At 41.3% G+C, this 16,812-nt stretch overlaps 1 protein-coding gene and 1 long non-coding RNA gene across 21 annotated transcripts in view; one reads left to right on the top strand and one right to left on the bottom strand.

The window, feature by feature from the left end:
• PPFIA1 (PTPRF interacting protein alpha 1) overlaps positions 1-16,812 on the bottom strand; it is a 113,792-nt gene that overhangs the window by 7,470 nt on the left and 89,510 nt on the right. For 10 of the 20 annotated variants that reach the window (XM_063693296.1, XM_055356027.2, XM_055356012.2 and 7 more), the window contains 4 exons: positions 4,535-4,710; positions 4,351-4,448; positions 1,827-2,002; positions 349-417 (listed from right to left, as the gene is read on the bottom strand). In XM_063693296.1, coding sequence (XP_063549366.1) covers positions 349-417; positions 1,827-2,002; positions 4,351-4,448; positions 4,535-4,710 — 519 coding nt within the window. Of the gene's footprint in view, positions 1-348; positions 418-1,826; positions 2,003-4,350; positions 4,449-4,534; positions 4,714-13,439; positions 13,467-13,963; positions 14,027-16,812 lie in introns of all 20 variants that reach the window. The other 10 variants (XM_019036560.4, XM_019036561.4, XM_019036563.4 and 7 more) reach the window with 4 other exon arrangements.
• Positions 4,561-16,755, top strand: LOC134756459 (uncharacterized). The gene is made up of 2 exons (XR_010129153.1): positions 4,561-4,732; positions 12,689-16,755. It is a non-coding gene; the product is annotated as an uncharacterized lncRNA (long non-coding RNA).

Here is a 16,812-nt window from a genome sequence, read left to right as displayed (position 1 = left end):
GGCACCTAACACAATGCCCGGCTAATTTTTGTGTTTTTTAGTAGAGATGGGGTTTCACCATGTTGGCCAGGCTGGTCTTAAACTCCTGACCTCTGGTGATCCGCCCGCCTCAGCCTCCGAAAGTGCTGGGATTACAGGCGCGAGCCGCCGTGCCCGGCCCAGGTATTAGTTTTTAAAGGCTCATTTGTGAATAAATGTATAAGAGCAAAGCCTGACTTCTAACATCCAGAGAGACTGCCTAACTACATGATGTCCCAAGTATAATAATAATAACAGCTTACATTTCACACACATTTAAACATTTACACACATTTCAGACATTTAAAGAACATTAGGCCAAAAACTTACTTCATCAAACCTTCTATCAGTCCCCATGACCAAAAGGTTGTTAAATTCTCTTTCCAAGACAGCACGAGCCTGAAATAACCAAAGAAAAACAAATAAAACTTTCATCAAATCTAATTTGAAGGGTGTTAGCATCGTAATTGTTTTTTAAACCAAGACTTAAACTCCCTCACTGTTGGCTGGGTCTGGTGGCTCACGCCTGTAATTCCAACACTTTGGGACGCCAAGGCAGACAGACCACCTGAGGTCAGGAGTTCAAGACCAGCCTGGGCAACATGGTAAAACCCCGTCTCTACTAAAAATACAAAAATTAGGGCCTGGGTGTGGTGGCTTATGCCTGTAATCCCAGTACTTTGGGAGGCTGAGACAGGCAGATCACTTGAGATCAGGAGTTTGAGACCAGCTTGGCCAACATGGTGAAATCCCATCTCTACTAAAAATACAAAAATAAGCCGGGCACGGTGGCGTGTGCCGGTAATCTCAGCTACTTGGGAGGCTGAGGCAGGAAAATCACTTGAACCTGGGAGACAGAGGATGCAGTGAGCCAAGATTGCACCATTGCACTCCAGCCTGGGCAACAAGAGCAAAACTCCATCTCAAAACAAACAAAAAAACAACTCCCTCACTGCTATGACTACATTGAACCATAATAATATTTTAAATCAGGGCATCTAATGTGGAATCTATGGATGGGCTTTTGCAGAAAGGGATCCATGATCCTTGGAGTCATATTAACAAGGGTGTGCTGTGTGGGTTGGTCAGGGGTATTGGCCAAAGATATTCAATGTTCTTTTTTTTTTCCTTTTTCTTTGGGATGGGGGTCTCACTCTGGCACAATCAGAGCTCATCACAACCTCCACTTCCCGGGCCAAGCAATCTCCCTGCCTTGGCCTCCCAAGTAGCTGGGACTACAGGCATGTGCCACCACACCCGGCTAATTTTTTGTATTTTTTTGTAGAGACAGAGCTTCACCATGATGGCCAGGCTGGTCTCGAACTCCTGGACTCAAGCAATCTGCCTACCTGGGCCTCCCAAAGTGTTGGGATTGTGGGCATGAGCCACCTTGCCTGGCATATTCAATGTTCTGTAGAGGAATAAAAGTTCCCTGTTTTTCAAATGAGCCCATGAGTCAAGAAGAATTGCATAAGGCAATTACCCATAAAAACAAAATTAATAAAATCTTCATGTGGCACACCTAAAAACACTTCTCTTCCCATGTAAGAACTAAATATATGTCACTCTTCTGATCAGGCACATGGGCTGGAATGAAAGATCGTCCTTATCTGGTTTATTGCAGGACTCTCATGCTTCCAACAGAAAAGGGAAAGACAATAGACCAAAAAAAAAAAAAAAACCAAACCAAAAACTAGTTGTCTGAGGTTTTTTTTTTTTAAAGTTTTCTTTCTATTCGAATAACTAGCTGTCTATAATCAGGGCGCCAACTGAACAGTGAGTGCAGACACAGACAGGTTTGGCGTCACCTGTGTGTTCTGCGTCGGGATCTGTAACAGCAGTGCCAGTGCACTGAAGTCGAAGGTTTCGTCTAAGGCCAGAAGTGCTCCGTGAACACCACTCTCTATAAGATTGTTTGCATATTCTTTAAGGCCAATTGACAGGATCCAGCGAATCACTCGATCATTGCTCCAAACAAGCACGTCTGCAAAAGAATAAAGACAATTATAAAAGTGGCTTCAGAAAGCCATCTTTATCACATGTACCCTGTAATGCAGGAGAAAGATTCCTACCATGGTTCCTAATCCTTCGGCTCCTGAGAAAAGTGCTGGGAGACACTGCTAAATAGACAACCATTTGCTGCACTGAGACAATGGTGTCCTGGCCCTGCTCCACTCTCAGGGAGACTCTCCCATTAGAACTCATCCTTCCAGTGAGCACGAGAGGAATGAAGTTATTATTTCTAGAGAAAAGAAGATGATGAGGATCCAGGGATCAGAAGCCAGAGGACTGCAAGAACTTGAATACCTAACATATATAAACATGCTTCACAAACAGACTGGAGAGTCTTCTGAAATACTTCATCACGGATGGAGCTGGCTCCATAATAATATGAACACTTTGCTCAATTCAACAGAAACCTCTCATTTCTAATCTCGAAGTCTTTCTCTCATTTTAAAATGAGAGAAACTTAACAATATCATCCAGCACATTAGAGACTTTGCAGAAAATCTTTTTTTTTCCTCTCTCTTTTTCTTGACAATGTCCTGCTCTGTCACCCAGGCTGGATACAGCCTGGTACCATCATAGCTCACTGCAGCCTCAACCTCCTGGGCTCAAGTGATTTTTCCCACCTCAGCCTCCTGAGAAGCTGGAACTACAGGCATGTGTCACGAAGCTCAGCTAATTTTTTTGTATTGACAGGGTCTCACTATGTTGCCCAGGCTGGTCTTGAACTCATGGGCTCAGACAATACTCCTGCCTTGGCCTCCCAAAGTGCTGAGATTACAGGCATGAGCTACCATGCCTGGCCACAATATCTTATGCAAATTAACAGATTATTCAATTTGCTCTATTAGATCTAAAAATAGCCACTCTAAAAATATATGCAGATGATCACCAATCACTTCCAAAGACAGTTTTTGTCTATTGGAAAAAGATGTAAAATAGATACAGAAAACAAAACAGATGGACATATTTCATTTCCAATGCCCTTTTCTGGATAAAAGTCCATACATATACACACACTGTATAAATGTCGACTTACGACTTTTCTCCTGATTCACATTAACTCAATCACAAGTAAACTTCCGTTCAACTGGGCCATCTCCCAACCATATTTTTATCCTTAGTTTCTTTCTTAGTATAAAGTGGGGATGAAAACAGCACTTAGACTGACAGGGCTAAGGTAAAGATGAAAGAAAGCAACCCCTGAGTACTTAGAACACCACCTGGCACCTACTCACTGTTAGTAAGGCTGGCCTCTTCTTATCATTATTGTTATTGGTGACTTCCTTGCATTCCAGGAATTCTGGGAGTCATTACTCTGAGCTTAGTGTTTACTGTCTAACTTTAAAAGCAAATTCTGACTGGGTGTGGTGGCTCACACCTGTAATCCCAACACTTTGGAAGGCCAAGGTGGGAGGATCGCCCGAGCCCAAAAGTTCGAGATCAGCCTAGGCAACATAGCGAGACCCTGTCTCTACAAAAAAAAAAAAAAAAAAAAAAAAATTCCAAGCATGGTGGAGCACACCTGTACTCCCAGGAGCTACTAGGGAGGCTAAGGCAGGAAGAGCACTTGAGCCCAGGAGTTCAAGGCTATAGTGAGCTGTGATCACACCACTGCACTCCAGCCTAGCCTGGGCTACAGAGCAAGACACTGTCTCAAAATAAATTAAATAAATAAATAAACAAACAAACAAACAAATTTGAGTACGGAGTGAGGGACTCCCCAACGGAGAAGAGAACCAACTCCACGTCTTCTGGATGAATGTCTCACATCCTCTAACGCCTCCCTGGCCTGTGTTTTCCAACTGAAATGCCTTTTCCTTACCCTAAGCAGCTCCTCCTCCTCCTTCAAGGACCAGCTGAAATGCGGACGCTGCCTCTCCTTCCCCTCTGGGAGCAGAACTGCACGGCGCTCTCCTGTTCTCCTGAACCCCTTGGATAAGCCCCCAGTCATATTTCTCACACTTGAATCATCAAGTGAGCTTTGCTCTGTTTTTATCTAACAGTGTGGAACAGCATTTCGGAGTGAAGGAGTACACAGGGCATGACCAAAGGAAAACTCTCAACTCATAGGAAACGACTAGCCGGAGACATTTAACCTCCAGACTGATGTGTGAGAACACAGGGAACAGTTCTCTGGCTGTGGAAGAGAATCTCAAAAGTACTCAACTTCATCCAGCCCTCCTCTGCAATGACACTAGACTAGTTAGTTTTCTCCACTTAAATTTAGCCTTTCTTGATTTTTTGAAAAATAGGAAGTCACTGAGGCTCCAAACACACCAGCAAGTAGGAGTAAACTGAATCAATTAAATGTCATGTACTAACCTTTTATTTCACTCTGACTTTCTTCTCTTTTTCTTTCCAGTTCTTTCCGGTCATAATTTAACCTTCTCAGGCACATAATTCCACACTGGAAACTGTTTCTATTTGGAAGAAAAGAGAGATGATTTAGAGATGATAACAGTGAAAAATCTTAGCCAATTAGTAAGAACTATCTCCATTAAGTAACCTGTGAAAACTGTCGACCATTTTCAGCTGCCCTCGAAGGTCTTTCTTGGTCAAGTGGTCCAGCATCCTGGCGTCTACAAGGCACTCCATGAAGTAGCTGCGGTACTGGGGGAGGCCCAGGCTGGGGAGCCACTCGTTGCCGATCCACTCGTGGTTCATGTCCCCATAGGCGAGTGTCTGCTTTTCATAAATGGAAAAGGTCAGTTACGGAGGAAGTCTCAAAAGTAGTTTATATCATTTTTAAAATGAATTTTTAATCTATTACCTATATTCTCAAAGGCTAAACTAATGATAATTTTACAATTGCCAAATAATTTGATCTCTTCTTCTCACCTTTTAAATTTGTTAGTAAAATTTTTATACAACAGGAATAGTAACATTAAAAATATATGATTCGTTGTGATAAATTTAACTTTTAAATCAAACTACAAAAAAACTGTAACTGGCTATAAATTTCCTCTCTGAGATAGTTTTTAGTATAATAATGTGACAAAGATTGATCACGACTCATGAACAAGTTTGAAGGCTCAATTCAACACTGCTCACTAAAATTATCTCTGGTTGGTTTACATTTTAACACTTTGTTTTCCTAAAGAAAAAATCCATTTCAAAATCAGTAAAAGTCAGTTAAAATATAGTTTTAGAGAAGAGATAAAGCAACAACCAACAGGACTAAATGGGGAAACAGGCAAATTCACAATTATAGTTGAAAAAATTCAACACTTCTTTCTCATAGCAACTGATGAAAGAAGCAAAAAAAGAAAAAAATTAAGAATATAGAAAACCCAAACTAACAATCCTTAACAAACTTGACCTGACGTTTCATAGAACACACCACCCAACAACAGAATATAGAACACTCCACCCAACAACGGAATGTAGAACACGCCACCCAACAACAGAAGATAGAACACGCCACCCAACAACAGAATACAGAACACGCCACCCAACAACAGAATATAGCACACGCCACCCAACAACAGAATACAGAACAGGCCACCCAACAACAGAATACAGAACACGCCACCCAACAACAGAATATAGAACGCGCCACCCAACAGAAGAGAGAACGCTCCACCCAACAACAGAAGATAGAACATGCCACCCAACAACAGAATATAGAACACGCCACCCAACAACAGAATATGCAACACTCCACCCAACAACAGAATATAGAACACGCCACCAACAACGGAATATAGAACAATCCACCCAACAACAGAATACAGAACACACCACCCAACAACAGAATATGCAACACTCCACCCAACAACAGAATATAGAACACGCCACCAACAACAGAATATAGAACACACCACCCAACAACGGAATATACAACACACAATCCAACAACGGAATATAGAACACGTCACCCAACAAGAGAATATAGAACAATCTACCCAACAACAGAAGATAGAACACTCCACCAACAACAGAATACAGAACACGCCACCCAACAACAGAATACAGAACAAGCCACCCAACAACCGAAGATAGAACAATCCACCCAACAACAGAATACAGAACAGGCCACCCAACAACAGAATACAGAACACGCCACCCAACAACAGAATATAGAACGTGCCACCCAACAGAAGATAGAACGCTCCACCCAACAACAGAAGATAGAACACGCCACCCAACAACAGAAGATAGAACATGCCACCCAACAACAGAATATAGAACGTGCCACCCAACAGAAGATAGAACGCTCCACCCAACAACAGAAGATAGAACACGCCACCCAACAACAGAAGATAGAACATGCCACCCAACAACAGAATATAGAACACTACATCAACAACGGAATATAGAACAATCCACTGAACAACAGAATATAGAACATGCCACCCAACAACAGAATATAGAACACTACATCAACAACGGAATATAGAACAATCCACCGAACAACAGAATATAGAACATGCCACCCAACAACAGAATATAGAACACTCCACCAACAACAGAATATAGAACACTACACCAACAACAGAATATAGAACAATCCACCCAACAACAGAATATAGAACAATCCACCCAACAACGGAATATAGAACATGCCACCCAACCACAGAATATACAACACGCCACCCAACAACAGAATATAGAACACTGCACCAACAACAGAATATAGAACACTGCACCAACAACAGAATATAGAACACTGCACCAACAACAGAATATAGAACACTACACCAACAACAGAATATAGAACAATCCACCCAACAACAGAATATAGAACAATCCACCCAACAACGGAATATAGAACATGCCACCCAACCACAGAATATACAACACGCCACCCAACAACAGAATATAGAACACTGCACCAACAACAGAATATAGAACACTGCACCAACAACAGAATATAGAACACTACACCAACAACAGAATATAGAACAATCCACCCAACAACAGAATATAGAACAATCCACCCAACAACGGAATATAGAACATGCCACCCAACCACAGAATATACAACACGCCACCCAACAACAGAATATAGAACACTGCACCAACAACAGAATATAGAACACTGCACCAACAACGGAATATAGAACACTACACCAACAACGGAATATAGAACAATCCACCCAACAACAGAATATAGAACACGCCACCAACAAAATATAGAACACGCCACCCAAAAACAGAATATACAACACCCACCCAACAACAGAATATAGAACACTACACCAACAACAGAATATAGAACAATCCACCCAAAAACAGAATATAGAACAATCCACCCAACAACGGAATTTAGAACACGGCACCCAACAACGGAATTTAGAACACGGCACCCAACAACAGAATATACAACACACCACCCAACAACAGAAGATAGAACAATCCACCCAACAACAGAATATAGAACACGTCACCCAACAACAGAATATAGAACAATCCACCCAACAACAGAATATAGAACACGCCACCCAACAACAGAAGATAGAACAATCCACCCAACAACAGAATATAGAACACGCCACCCAAAAACAGAATATACAACACGCTACCTAACAACAGAATATAAAACACGCCACCCAACAACAGAATATAGAACAATCCACACAACAGAATATACAACATTCCACCCACCAACAGAAGATAGAACACTCCACCCAACAACAGAAGATAGAACAATCCACCCAACAACAGAATATACAACAATCCACACAAAAACAGAATATAGAACACGCCACCCAACAACAGAAGATAGAACACGCCACCCAACAACAGAAGACAGAACACGCCACCCAACAACAGAATATAGAACATGCGACCCAACAACAGAATATAGAACACACCACCCAACAACAGAATATACAACAATCCACCCAACAACAGAATATACAACAATCCACCCAACAGAATATAGAACATGCCACCCAACAACAGAATATAGAACACGCCACCCAACAACAGAATATAGAACACGCCACCAAACAACAGAATATAGAACACTCTACCCAACAACAGAATATAGAACATGCCACCCAACAACAGAATATATATGCTTTTAATGTCTGTACAGTATATTCTCGAAGACAGACAAATCTCAACATACTTAAAGAGACTGAAATCAAGGTACATTCTCTTGACTTCAACAGAAATTAGAAATCAATAATAAGCTGTCTAGAACCCCCTACTAAATATTTAAAAATTAGCATACTTCTAAATAATTCACAGCAAGAAATTACAAGGGGAAATTGCTCCCTCTGTCGCCCAGGCTGGAGTGCAGTAGCGCGACCTTGGATCACTGTCTCGCCTCCAGGGTTCAAGTCATTCTCCGGCCTCAGCCTCCCGAGTATCTGGGATTACAAGCACAAGCCACCACACCCAACTAATTTTTGTATTTTTAGTACAGACGGGGTTTCACCATGTTGGGCAGACTGGTCTCAAACTCCTGACCTCAAGTGATCCACCACCCACCTTGGCCTCCCAAACTGCTAGGATTACAGGCGTGAGCCACTGCGCCCCACCAGAAAATATTTTTAATTTAAAGAAAATTTAAAAGAAATTCAAAAATTGTGGGAAACAGTTAAAACAATACCTTGAGAGCAAAAATCATGACAAAGGATTATCAGTGCAGAAAGACCTCGAAAATTAGTGATCCAAGAGTCTGCTTTTAAAAACTTAAACTAGCCTGGTGCGGTGGCTCACACCTGTAATCCTAGCACTCTGGGAGGCCGAGGCAGGCAAATCACCTTTGGTCCGGAGTTCGACACCAGCCTCGCCAACATAGTGAAATCCCATCTCTACTAAAAATACAAAAATTAGCTGGGCATGGTGGCACGTGCCTGCAGTTCCAGCTACTCAGGAGGCTGAGGCAGGAGAATGGCTTGAACCCAGGAGGTGGAGGTTGCAGTGAGCCGAGATCATGCCACTGCACTCCAGCCTGGGAGATAGAGCGAGACTCTGTCTCAAAATTAAAAAAAATTCAAACTTAAACTAGAAGAACAAATGAAATCCACGGCAAGCAGAAGGAACAACGTAAAAAAGCAGAAATCAATGAAACAGAAAACAGAAAAATAACAGCAAATAAACCAGTGAAATGAAAATCTAGTACTTCATAAATATCAATCAAATTAACAAACCCTAGCCGGACTAGATAAGACAAAACAGAAGATATAAATCACCACTATCAAGAATGAAAGAGGGGACCAGCCTGGCCAACATGGCGAAAACTCTTCTCTACTAAAAACACAAAAATTAGCTAGGCATGGTGGCACATGCCTGTAATCCCAGCTACTTGGGAGGCTGAGGCATGAAAATTGCTTGAACCGGAAGGCGGAGGTGCAGTGAGCTGAGACTGAGCCATTGCACTCCAGCCTGGGCAGCAGAGCGAGGCCCCATTTCAAAAAAAGAAAAAAAAAAAACAAAAAAACAAGAGTAGAAGAGGACAGCCAGGCATGGTGGCACATGTCGGTAACTTCAGCTACTCAGGAGGCTGAAGCAGGAGGATGGCTTGAGTCCAGGTGTCTGAGACCAGCCTGGGCAACACAGCGAGACCTTGTCTCAAAAACAAAAACAAAATGACAACAAAGAGGGGACATCAATACAGATTCAATAGACATTGAAAGAATAAGGGAATACTGTGAACAATTTTAAGCAACTTAGATGAAATGGACAAATTTCTTAAAAGATAAACTACCAAAGCTTCTCAGAAACAGGTAACACGTATCTCTATTAGAACCTGAAGTTGTAATCATAAATCTTCTAACATACAAAAAAGAAAATCTCTACCCAAGATAGCTTCACTGGTGAATTCTACCAAACATTTATCAACATAAATAAATAAATAAATAACCACGATTCTACACGAAGTGTTCCAAAAAAGTTTGAAACACCTTATCTCATTCTATGAGGCCAGCATCATCCTGAGAGCAAAACCAAAGATGTAACAAAACTACAGATCAACAGCCCTCAGGCAGATCCAAATATATGTAACAAAATATTGCCAAGTCAACAACATATTAAAACAATAAGATATCATGACAAGTATGGCTTATTATTCTAGAAACATAAGTTGATTCAACATTTGAAAAGAAAAATCAATGAAACTCACCATATGAAGAGATTGAAAAAAAACCACATCATCTCAAAAGATGCAGAAAAAGCATTTGACAAGATTTGTCATCATTTATGGAACTCCAAGCATTCCGGAAATGTAAGAAAAGTGCCTCAACTGGATAAAAGGCATTTACAAAAACCCTACAGTGAACATCATACTTAATGTAAAAGACTGCTCAGCTTGGGCATGGTGGCTCATGCCTATAATCCCAGCACTATGGGAGGCAGAGGTGGGCGGGTCACTTGAGGTCAGGAGTTTGAGAACAGCCTGGGCAACATGGTGAGACCCTGTCTCTTTAAAAAAAAAAAAAAAAAAAAAAAAAAGACTGAATGTGTTTCTCCTAAGATAAGGAACAAACGAAGGATGTCCACTCTCACCACTTTCATTCTACACTGTACTGGAAATCCCAGTCACTGTAAGAGGTCAAGAAAGAGAAATAAAAAGCACATAAATTGCAAAAGAAATAAAATTGTCTTTATTTGAAGATGACAAAATTATCAATGTAGAAAAGGAATCTACAAAATAGCTATCAGAATAAGTGGGTTTAAGCAAAGTTGCAGGATACAAGGCCAATTTATAAAAATGAACTATATTTCTAAATACTAGCAATGAACTGAAAATTGAAATTTAAAAGTACCATTTACAGTGGCATCAAAACCTGCAAAATCCTCAGGGATAAATCTAACAGAATGCATGCAAAATGTGTACAATGAAAAAGAACTAACACATTCTATACACACACATATCGAAGGAAGGTACCCGAGGCACCTGAAGTCTGCAGCTGAGGAAGACTAAGTTATGGTCACCAGTCATAGCTACCTTATGGTATCTTTGTAGTGACTCTCAACTAACACCATGTTGGTCTTGAAACTATGGCTTCCAGTATCATTTGTTATTTGGTCCAAGCTAGAAGCAATAACTCAAATTCTAAATTTAAGTTAAGCAATAACTCAAATTCTCAAATTTAAACAAAGAATGTTTAAATTCTACTAGAAAAAAATGCTTCACTACTTTCTCTAAAAAGAAAATGAGAAATATGCCAAACATTTTTGGGTAATTATCAGCTATCTAACAGCATCACCATGCTTGATTCACTCTTCTAAACCTTACCCTTACAGGCCTGATATTTATTTATTTATTTATTTATTTATTTATTTATTTATTTATTTAGAGACAGGGTCTCGCTCTGTCACCCAGGCTGGAGTGCAGTGGCGTGATCTCAGCTCACTGTAACCTCCACTTTCCGGGCTCAAGCAATTTTCCAGCCTAAGCCTCCCAAACAGCTGGGACTACAGTCTCAAGCCACCAATACCTGGCTAATTTTTATATTTTTTGTAGAGACAGGGTTTCCCCACGTTGCCCAGGCTGGTCTTGAACTCCTGGGCTGAAAGCGATCCACCTGCCTCAGCCTCCCAAAGTGCTGGGATTACAGGTGTGAGCCGCCGCACCTGGCCTAGGCCTGATACATGTAGCACGGATATCTGGTATTATTCTCTTGCTTGCTGATTATGTATTCTGAAATGGGGAAATTAAACAAAGGAATTGTCTAAATAGAAAACTGCATGGAAGCAGAACCCTACTTGTTTCTGTTTCCTCATTATACGCTCTGCTCAGACTCCTGAAGTGGCCTATAACATAAACTCCCAGAAGGATCAGGCTCCATCCCAGGGAGACCCACCTCTTCTCCTGGGCTGCCTTAGCAGCCTTCTGGAAAAAAAACATACCAGGTGATGTCAGTCCAGAGAACATCTGAACTAGAAGAGACACCCACTGCACAGTGTTTACTCCCAGCACTGAAACAGCCACAAGTACAACCCAGTCTTATGAACTCCATAAAATGGGAGCTCCATGACGGGGGGACCATGGGTGTCCTGCTCATAGATGCTCCGCGCAGCCAGCACTCTTACTATTTGTTAAATGAGGTATAAATGGTTTTGACCACGCCTTGATGTCTTCCTCCCCTAGTGTCTCGGCGCAGCTCAGAGTTCTCCCTGGTTTAAGAGCTGGCCACTGTGTACTGCCCTTGGCAGCAGGTGGCAGTCCCATCTGGAAGACAGGAAGGAGGAAGGAGGGAAAAGTGATACGAGCTTCCACTAGACTGCATGTCGGCTAGTTCTGGAGTCATCACCACAGCTCAGTCTTGTTTGTATTTCCACCGCAAAGAGCAAGGTTAAGCTTATTTAATTTACGCTTCCTGTCCCTGACTCAGGCAATTTCATACTGAAGTATTAACCAAGTTCTGCTCCTTGGTGGAAAATATACTGAAATTTAAGTAATTATGAAATGTACCCTGTATAATTCATTTATGGTAATTATTGGTCCTATAAAGGGATATCTAACAAGTTAAACAATGAGGTTATTTATCTGGAGGAGAGGCACAGAATGCTTAAATCAAGAGAGAAGCCCACAGAATCATATTATAGCTACTCTATTTTGTTAAAAAAATAAAAATAAAAAAAGGTGGGGGACAGTCTAATGAGCTAGATTTTAGGAGTACCAAGAGAAGGAAACAGCTGCTTCAACCATCACCTCGTAATCAGGAAAATTATGATGTAAAATCCTTTTGATTCTTTTCAGATATATAATGATTATTCTGAAGCCCTCAAATACAGTCCATTCGGGAAAGCCTCTAGAACTGCCTGTCCATGCCTCATGGCTGCAATGTGCCACTGAGACATACACCCTGACCACAGAAGGCCAGTGGCGTCGCACGACATTTCGGCAAGCTGTCTGAACATACAGAATGCAAAACAGTTGGGATAGAGTTTTTGGTGAGTTAAAGAATTGAGAAGCTGAAAATTCAAATATACAGTACTCAAGAAGAGGCTTAATTCCTTAGGATTCCATTAGTAAGAAAATCTTTAAGTGGACATAGTATTAGGATAGTATTTAGTAAAAAATCAACACAAAGACACAGAGGAAAAGTCATTATGCCAATTTTTGTGTTTGGAAATTTATTAGAGCACAATTTCCCTATCAGTATATCTTGTAATAACATTACCCTACCAGGAAATTACATACATAATCTCAGAAGCTGCCTAAGCCACAAGACTTTGTATACAAGATCATATGTTAAACAAAGCAATCTATATTAATTAAAAGTAACTGCCATGGCACCATATGAGAAATGTTCAAAATTGTCCATGAGACGTACTCTTTGATGCTATGTTTTGCTTGACCAGTGCTTTCAAATCATTAACAATCCTGTACTCCGAATAAACTAAGATGCTATAAACATCAAAAAAAGTAGATTACACAAGTTTTCATACTCCAATTGCTTTTTGCTGCTGTACATGTAGTGAAGAATATATTAGAGAAAGACTCCAACCTGAGCCCAGCTTCCCTCCTCATCTTCCTGGGGTTACGTGGTTAGGAATGCAAAAGAACATAACTATTAGTATTGGTGAGCTCGGTAATGCAGGCAACGCAACTCTGCAGGGAAGATGCAGCTTCACTGAGTGAAAAAGTTCAGACTATCAAAGCATCATGCAAAACTCATGCAAAACCAACAATTTCAACTTCTCATGCAAGGAGCAGACTCTCTCCGTGCCAAGCACATTCATGGAAGGAGAAAGGGCCACACAGTCACACGGAGGCTCAACTGAGATCTCTCCAAAAGGAGAGCTAGATTAAAGCTATTCTAAAAGAGTCTACCACCTTGAAGTTCCTGGAAAAAATCTAAAATAAAATACAAATTCTACTTACACATTTCAACTAATAACTAAAGGAAATACTTATCTGGAACGACTGAATGGAAAACAACATTTTGTTTTCAACAAAAAGGCAAAGAACCCAGACGGTCTTAAGTGGAAAACGCACCGGGAGGAATGCAGGCTGTGGGGCGTGACTAACCGTTTGCGGCGTGGCTGTGAGCGTTTCCATCTCTTCGTGTGTTAACCAGACATTTCCTGTGGTCTAAGGTGACCCCAGTGCACCAACCACATCCAGGGCAAGGGAAGCAGTGACAAAGAGGAGAGGGGCACACGCATAAGCCACAGGCACAGAGAACGGGCCGAGGAGGCAAAGTTCGCTCTTCTCACTTTTCAGTTCAGATGCCCGTACAGAATAACCATTCTCTGTTAACACCGGGTGGTCAACACCATCAGGAGAAGAGCACACAATGACAAGAGCTTTAGATGCCATGCTTACCCGAGGTATGTGAAATATCAAGAGAAGAAAACACGTTGTGTACTTCTGGAAACTTTGAGTAATTCTCAAGTAACTATTGACTCAATATATTTAAAGCAGATTAACAACAAAGAACCCAGCATGAAACTTTTGCTTTGGCTATTGGAGGGCTTTCTCGCAGATGCTCCGTGATGGCCTGAAAGGCTGAAGGGAGGCCACAGGGCAGAGGGGGTCACGGATGTGCTAAGCAGTGTCGATGGCTCTGTGCAGCCATCAGAACCAGACACGAGACAGACAGTGGCCTGTGTGTCTACTTGAGGGAGATTTTTTCCTTGCACTTTAACATGGTGTGAAGAGTCTGCCTTATGTGAGGTGTTCTCCATCATTACTGAAGACAGTGGATAAACATGGGAGAAACCACTCAGCACCTTCATTTTCAGCAAGGCCACTGTCATGTGAAACAACCAGGGAAGAGCTCAGACACTGCTCCTGAGGCAGGCTGTGGGAAAGGAGCTCTTGGAGCAACAGGGGAGGACAAAGCTTATTGTTCATCACCATAATTTGTTCATTAAGAAGAAAAAAATAAATAAAACAAATAAAACCCCTCAAAACTTTTTTTGTAAGGTAACTGGGAGCCCTAAATCTAGCGCTGACGTGCTCCTTGGAGAAATGTGTGAGGCTCTTCATTGCAACAAGAATTTGTTTTCTCCTGAGGAGACTAAAAGCAGAGACTGGGAATCCAGCCAGTGTAAAAAGTCTGAACTTTATAAATCTGGAGTTGGCCTGCCCTTATCTCCCAATAACCATTCTTGTTTTTATTAACATAGTTCTTCTTTTTCAAGTAGGATAACCCTTCTTAAGGACTTTCAGGGACTTCCCACATGGAGAGAAACTGTATAAGTACAGCTCATGTTGGATGAACATTTGCAGATTTGTGAACTGCTTGAAATCCTGAGCTCCCAGGGTCTTTAGCTCCCCAAATGGAAAACACCTACAGGCCAAATAAATCAAATACAGTAAAACACTGGTTACAAGGCAACCAGTGATCTCATCTTTATTTTCCCCTTTAGTTTTTATTTTAAAAAATGTCCGCAAACTGGAATGATGGGGAAGGGAGGATTAGAATTCTTTAGGGACCTTTTCCAGGCATGGCTGTGCATGCCTGTAGTCACAGCTACTTGGGAGTCTGAGGCAGGAGGATCGCTTGAGCCCAGGAGTTCCAGACCAGCCTAGGCAACACAGTGAGACCCATCTCTACAAAAAATACAAAAATTCCTTAGCCATCAGTTTTGACGGTGGGATAACAAGTATCTCTTACTAGTATGTCAGCTATATTTCAATGGATGCTTCTGGCTGGGCATGGTGGCTCACACCTATAATTTCAGCACTCAGGGACGCTGAGGCAGGAGGACTACTGGAGGCCAGGAGTTCCAAACCAGCCTGGTCAACGCAGCAAGACCCTGTCTCTAAAAAGTTTTTAGAAATTAGCTGGGTGTGGTGGTGCACACCTGTAGTCCCAACTACTTGGGAGGCTAAGGTGGGAGGATCGCTTGAGCCCAAGAGGTTGAGGCTGCAGTGAGCTATGATTGAGCCACTGCACTCCAGCCTGGGTGACAGAGTAAGACCTTGCCTCCAAAAAATAAAAAACTTAAATAAATAGATAAATGGGTGCTTCTAAGAAGCCTGGAAGAGCCAGTCCTCTGAACTAGACAGAAAAATTTTACTCAAGATGCTACTTACACATGGAATGATACGGATGAATTCACAGACATAACATTAAGTGAAAGAAGCCAGACACAAGAGAGTGAATACTACATGATCTTGTTTATACACATGAAGAACAAAACAAACAGAGCAGTCTATGGCACCAGGAGCCAGGCGCTCATCCCTAGGGAAGGGGCAGTACCTCAGAAGGAGCAGGAGGCCTCCAGAGCCCTGGTCAGATCCCATTTTTCAACGTAGGTGTGGACCACACAGGGGATGCTGACTTTACAGATTCATTTAACTGTTCACTCATATGTGCATTTCTCTATATGTATATTATATTCCAGTAACATTTAAAAATACACTATAATTGGCTTAGCAAATATCTTTATATAGTACAAATGTTAATTACTCAGTTTGAATCATGAAAACTGAAAAATGAAATTCAAAACATTTAATTATAAAATGTGTCCTTAAAATATTAACTTTTTCCTTCAAGAGGCCCTTAGACTGATTCAATTTTTATAAACTCAGCTGGGTGTGGTGGCTCACGCCTGTAATCCCAGCACATTGGAAGGCTGAGGTGGGAGGACTGCTTGGAGCCCAGGAGTGCAAGACCAGCCTGGGCAACACAGCGAGACCCCCATCTCTACCAATTTTTTTTGGTATTTTCGTATTTCATATTTTTCATATTTCCATATTTAAATTTGTAATTGCTTTTCTATGTTTAAAAAAGCTCATATTTTTATAGTATGAAGCCATTCTAGCCAATCTTTCATAAAAGCATTTAATAAAGTTTCTTTTGACCATCCAATTCCCCAAAATTAAAAGTTCTAATGTATGTGATGCTAAAATTTTGAATTAGAACT

The sequence above is a fragment of the Gorilla gorilla genome, chromosome 9, assembly GCF_029281585.2.
Source record: "Gorilla gorilla gorilla isolate KB3781 chromosome 9, NHGRI_mGorGor1-v2.1_pri, whole genome shotgun sequence".
Classification (NCBI taxonomy): domain Eukaryota; kingdom Metazoa; phylum Chordata; class Mammalia; order Primates; family Hominidae; genus Gorilla; species Gorilla gorilla.
Note: the sequence above shows the minus strand (reverse complement) of the source record. Positions and strands in the feature narration are given on the sequence as shown.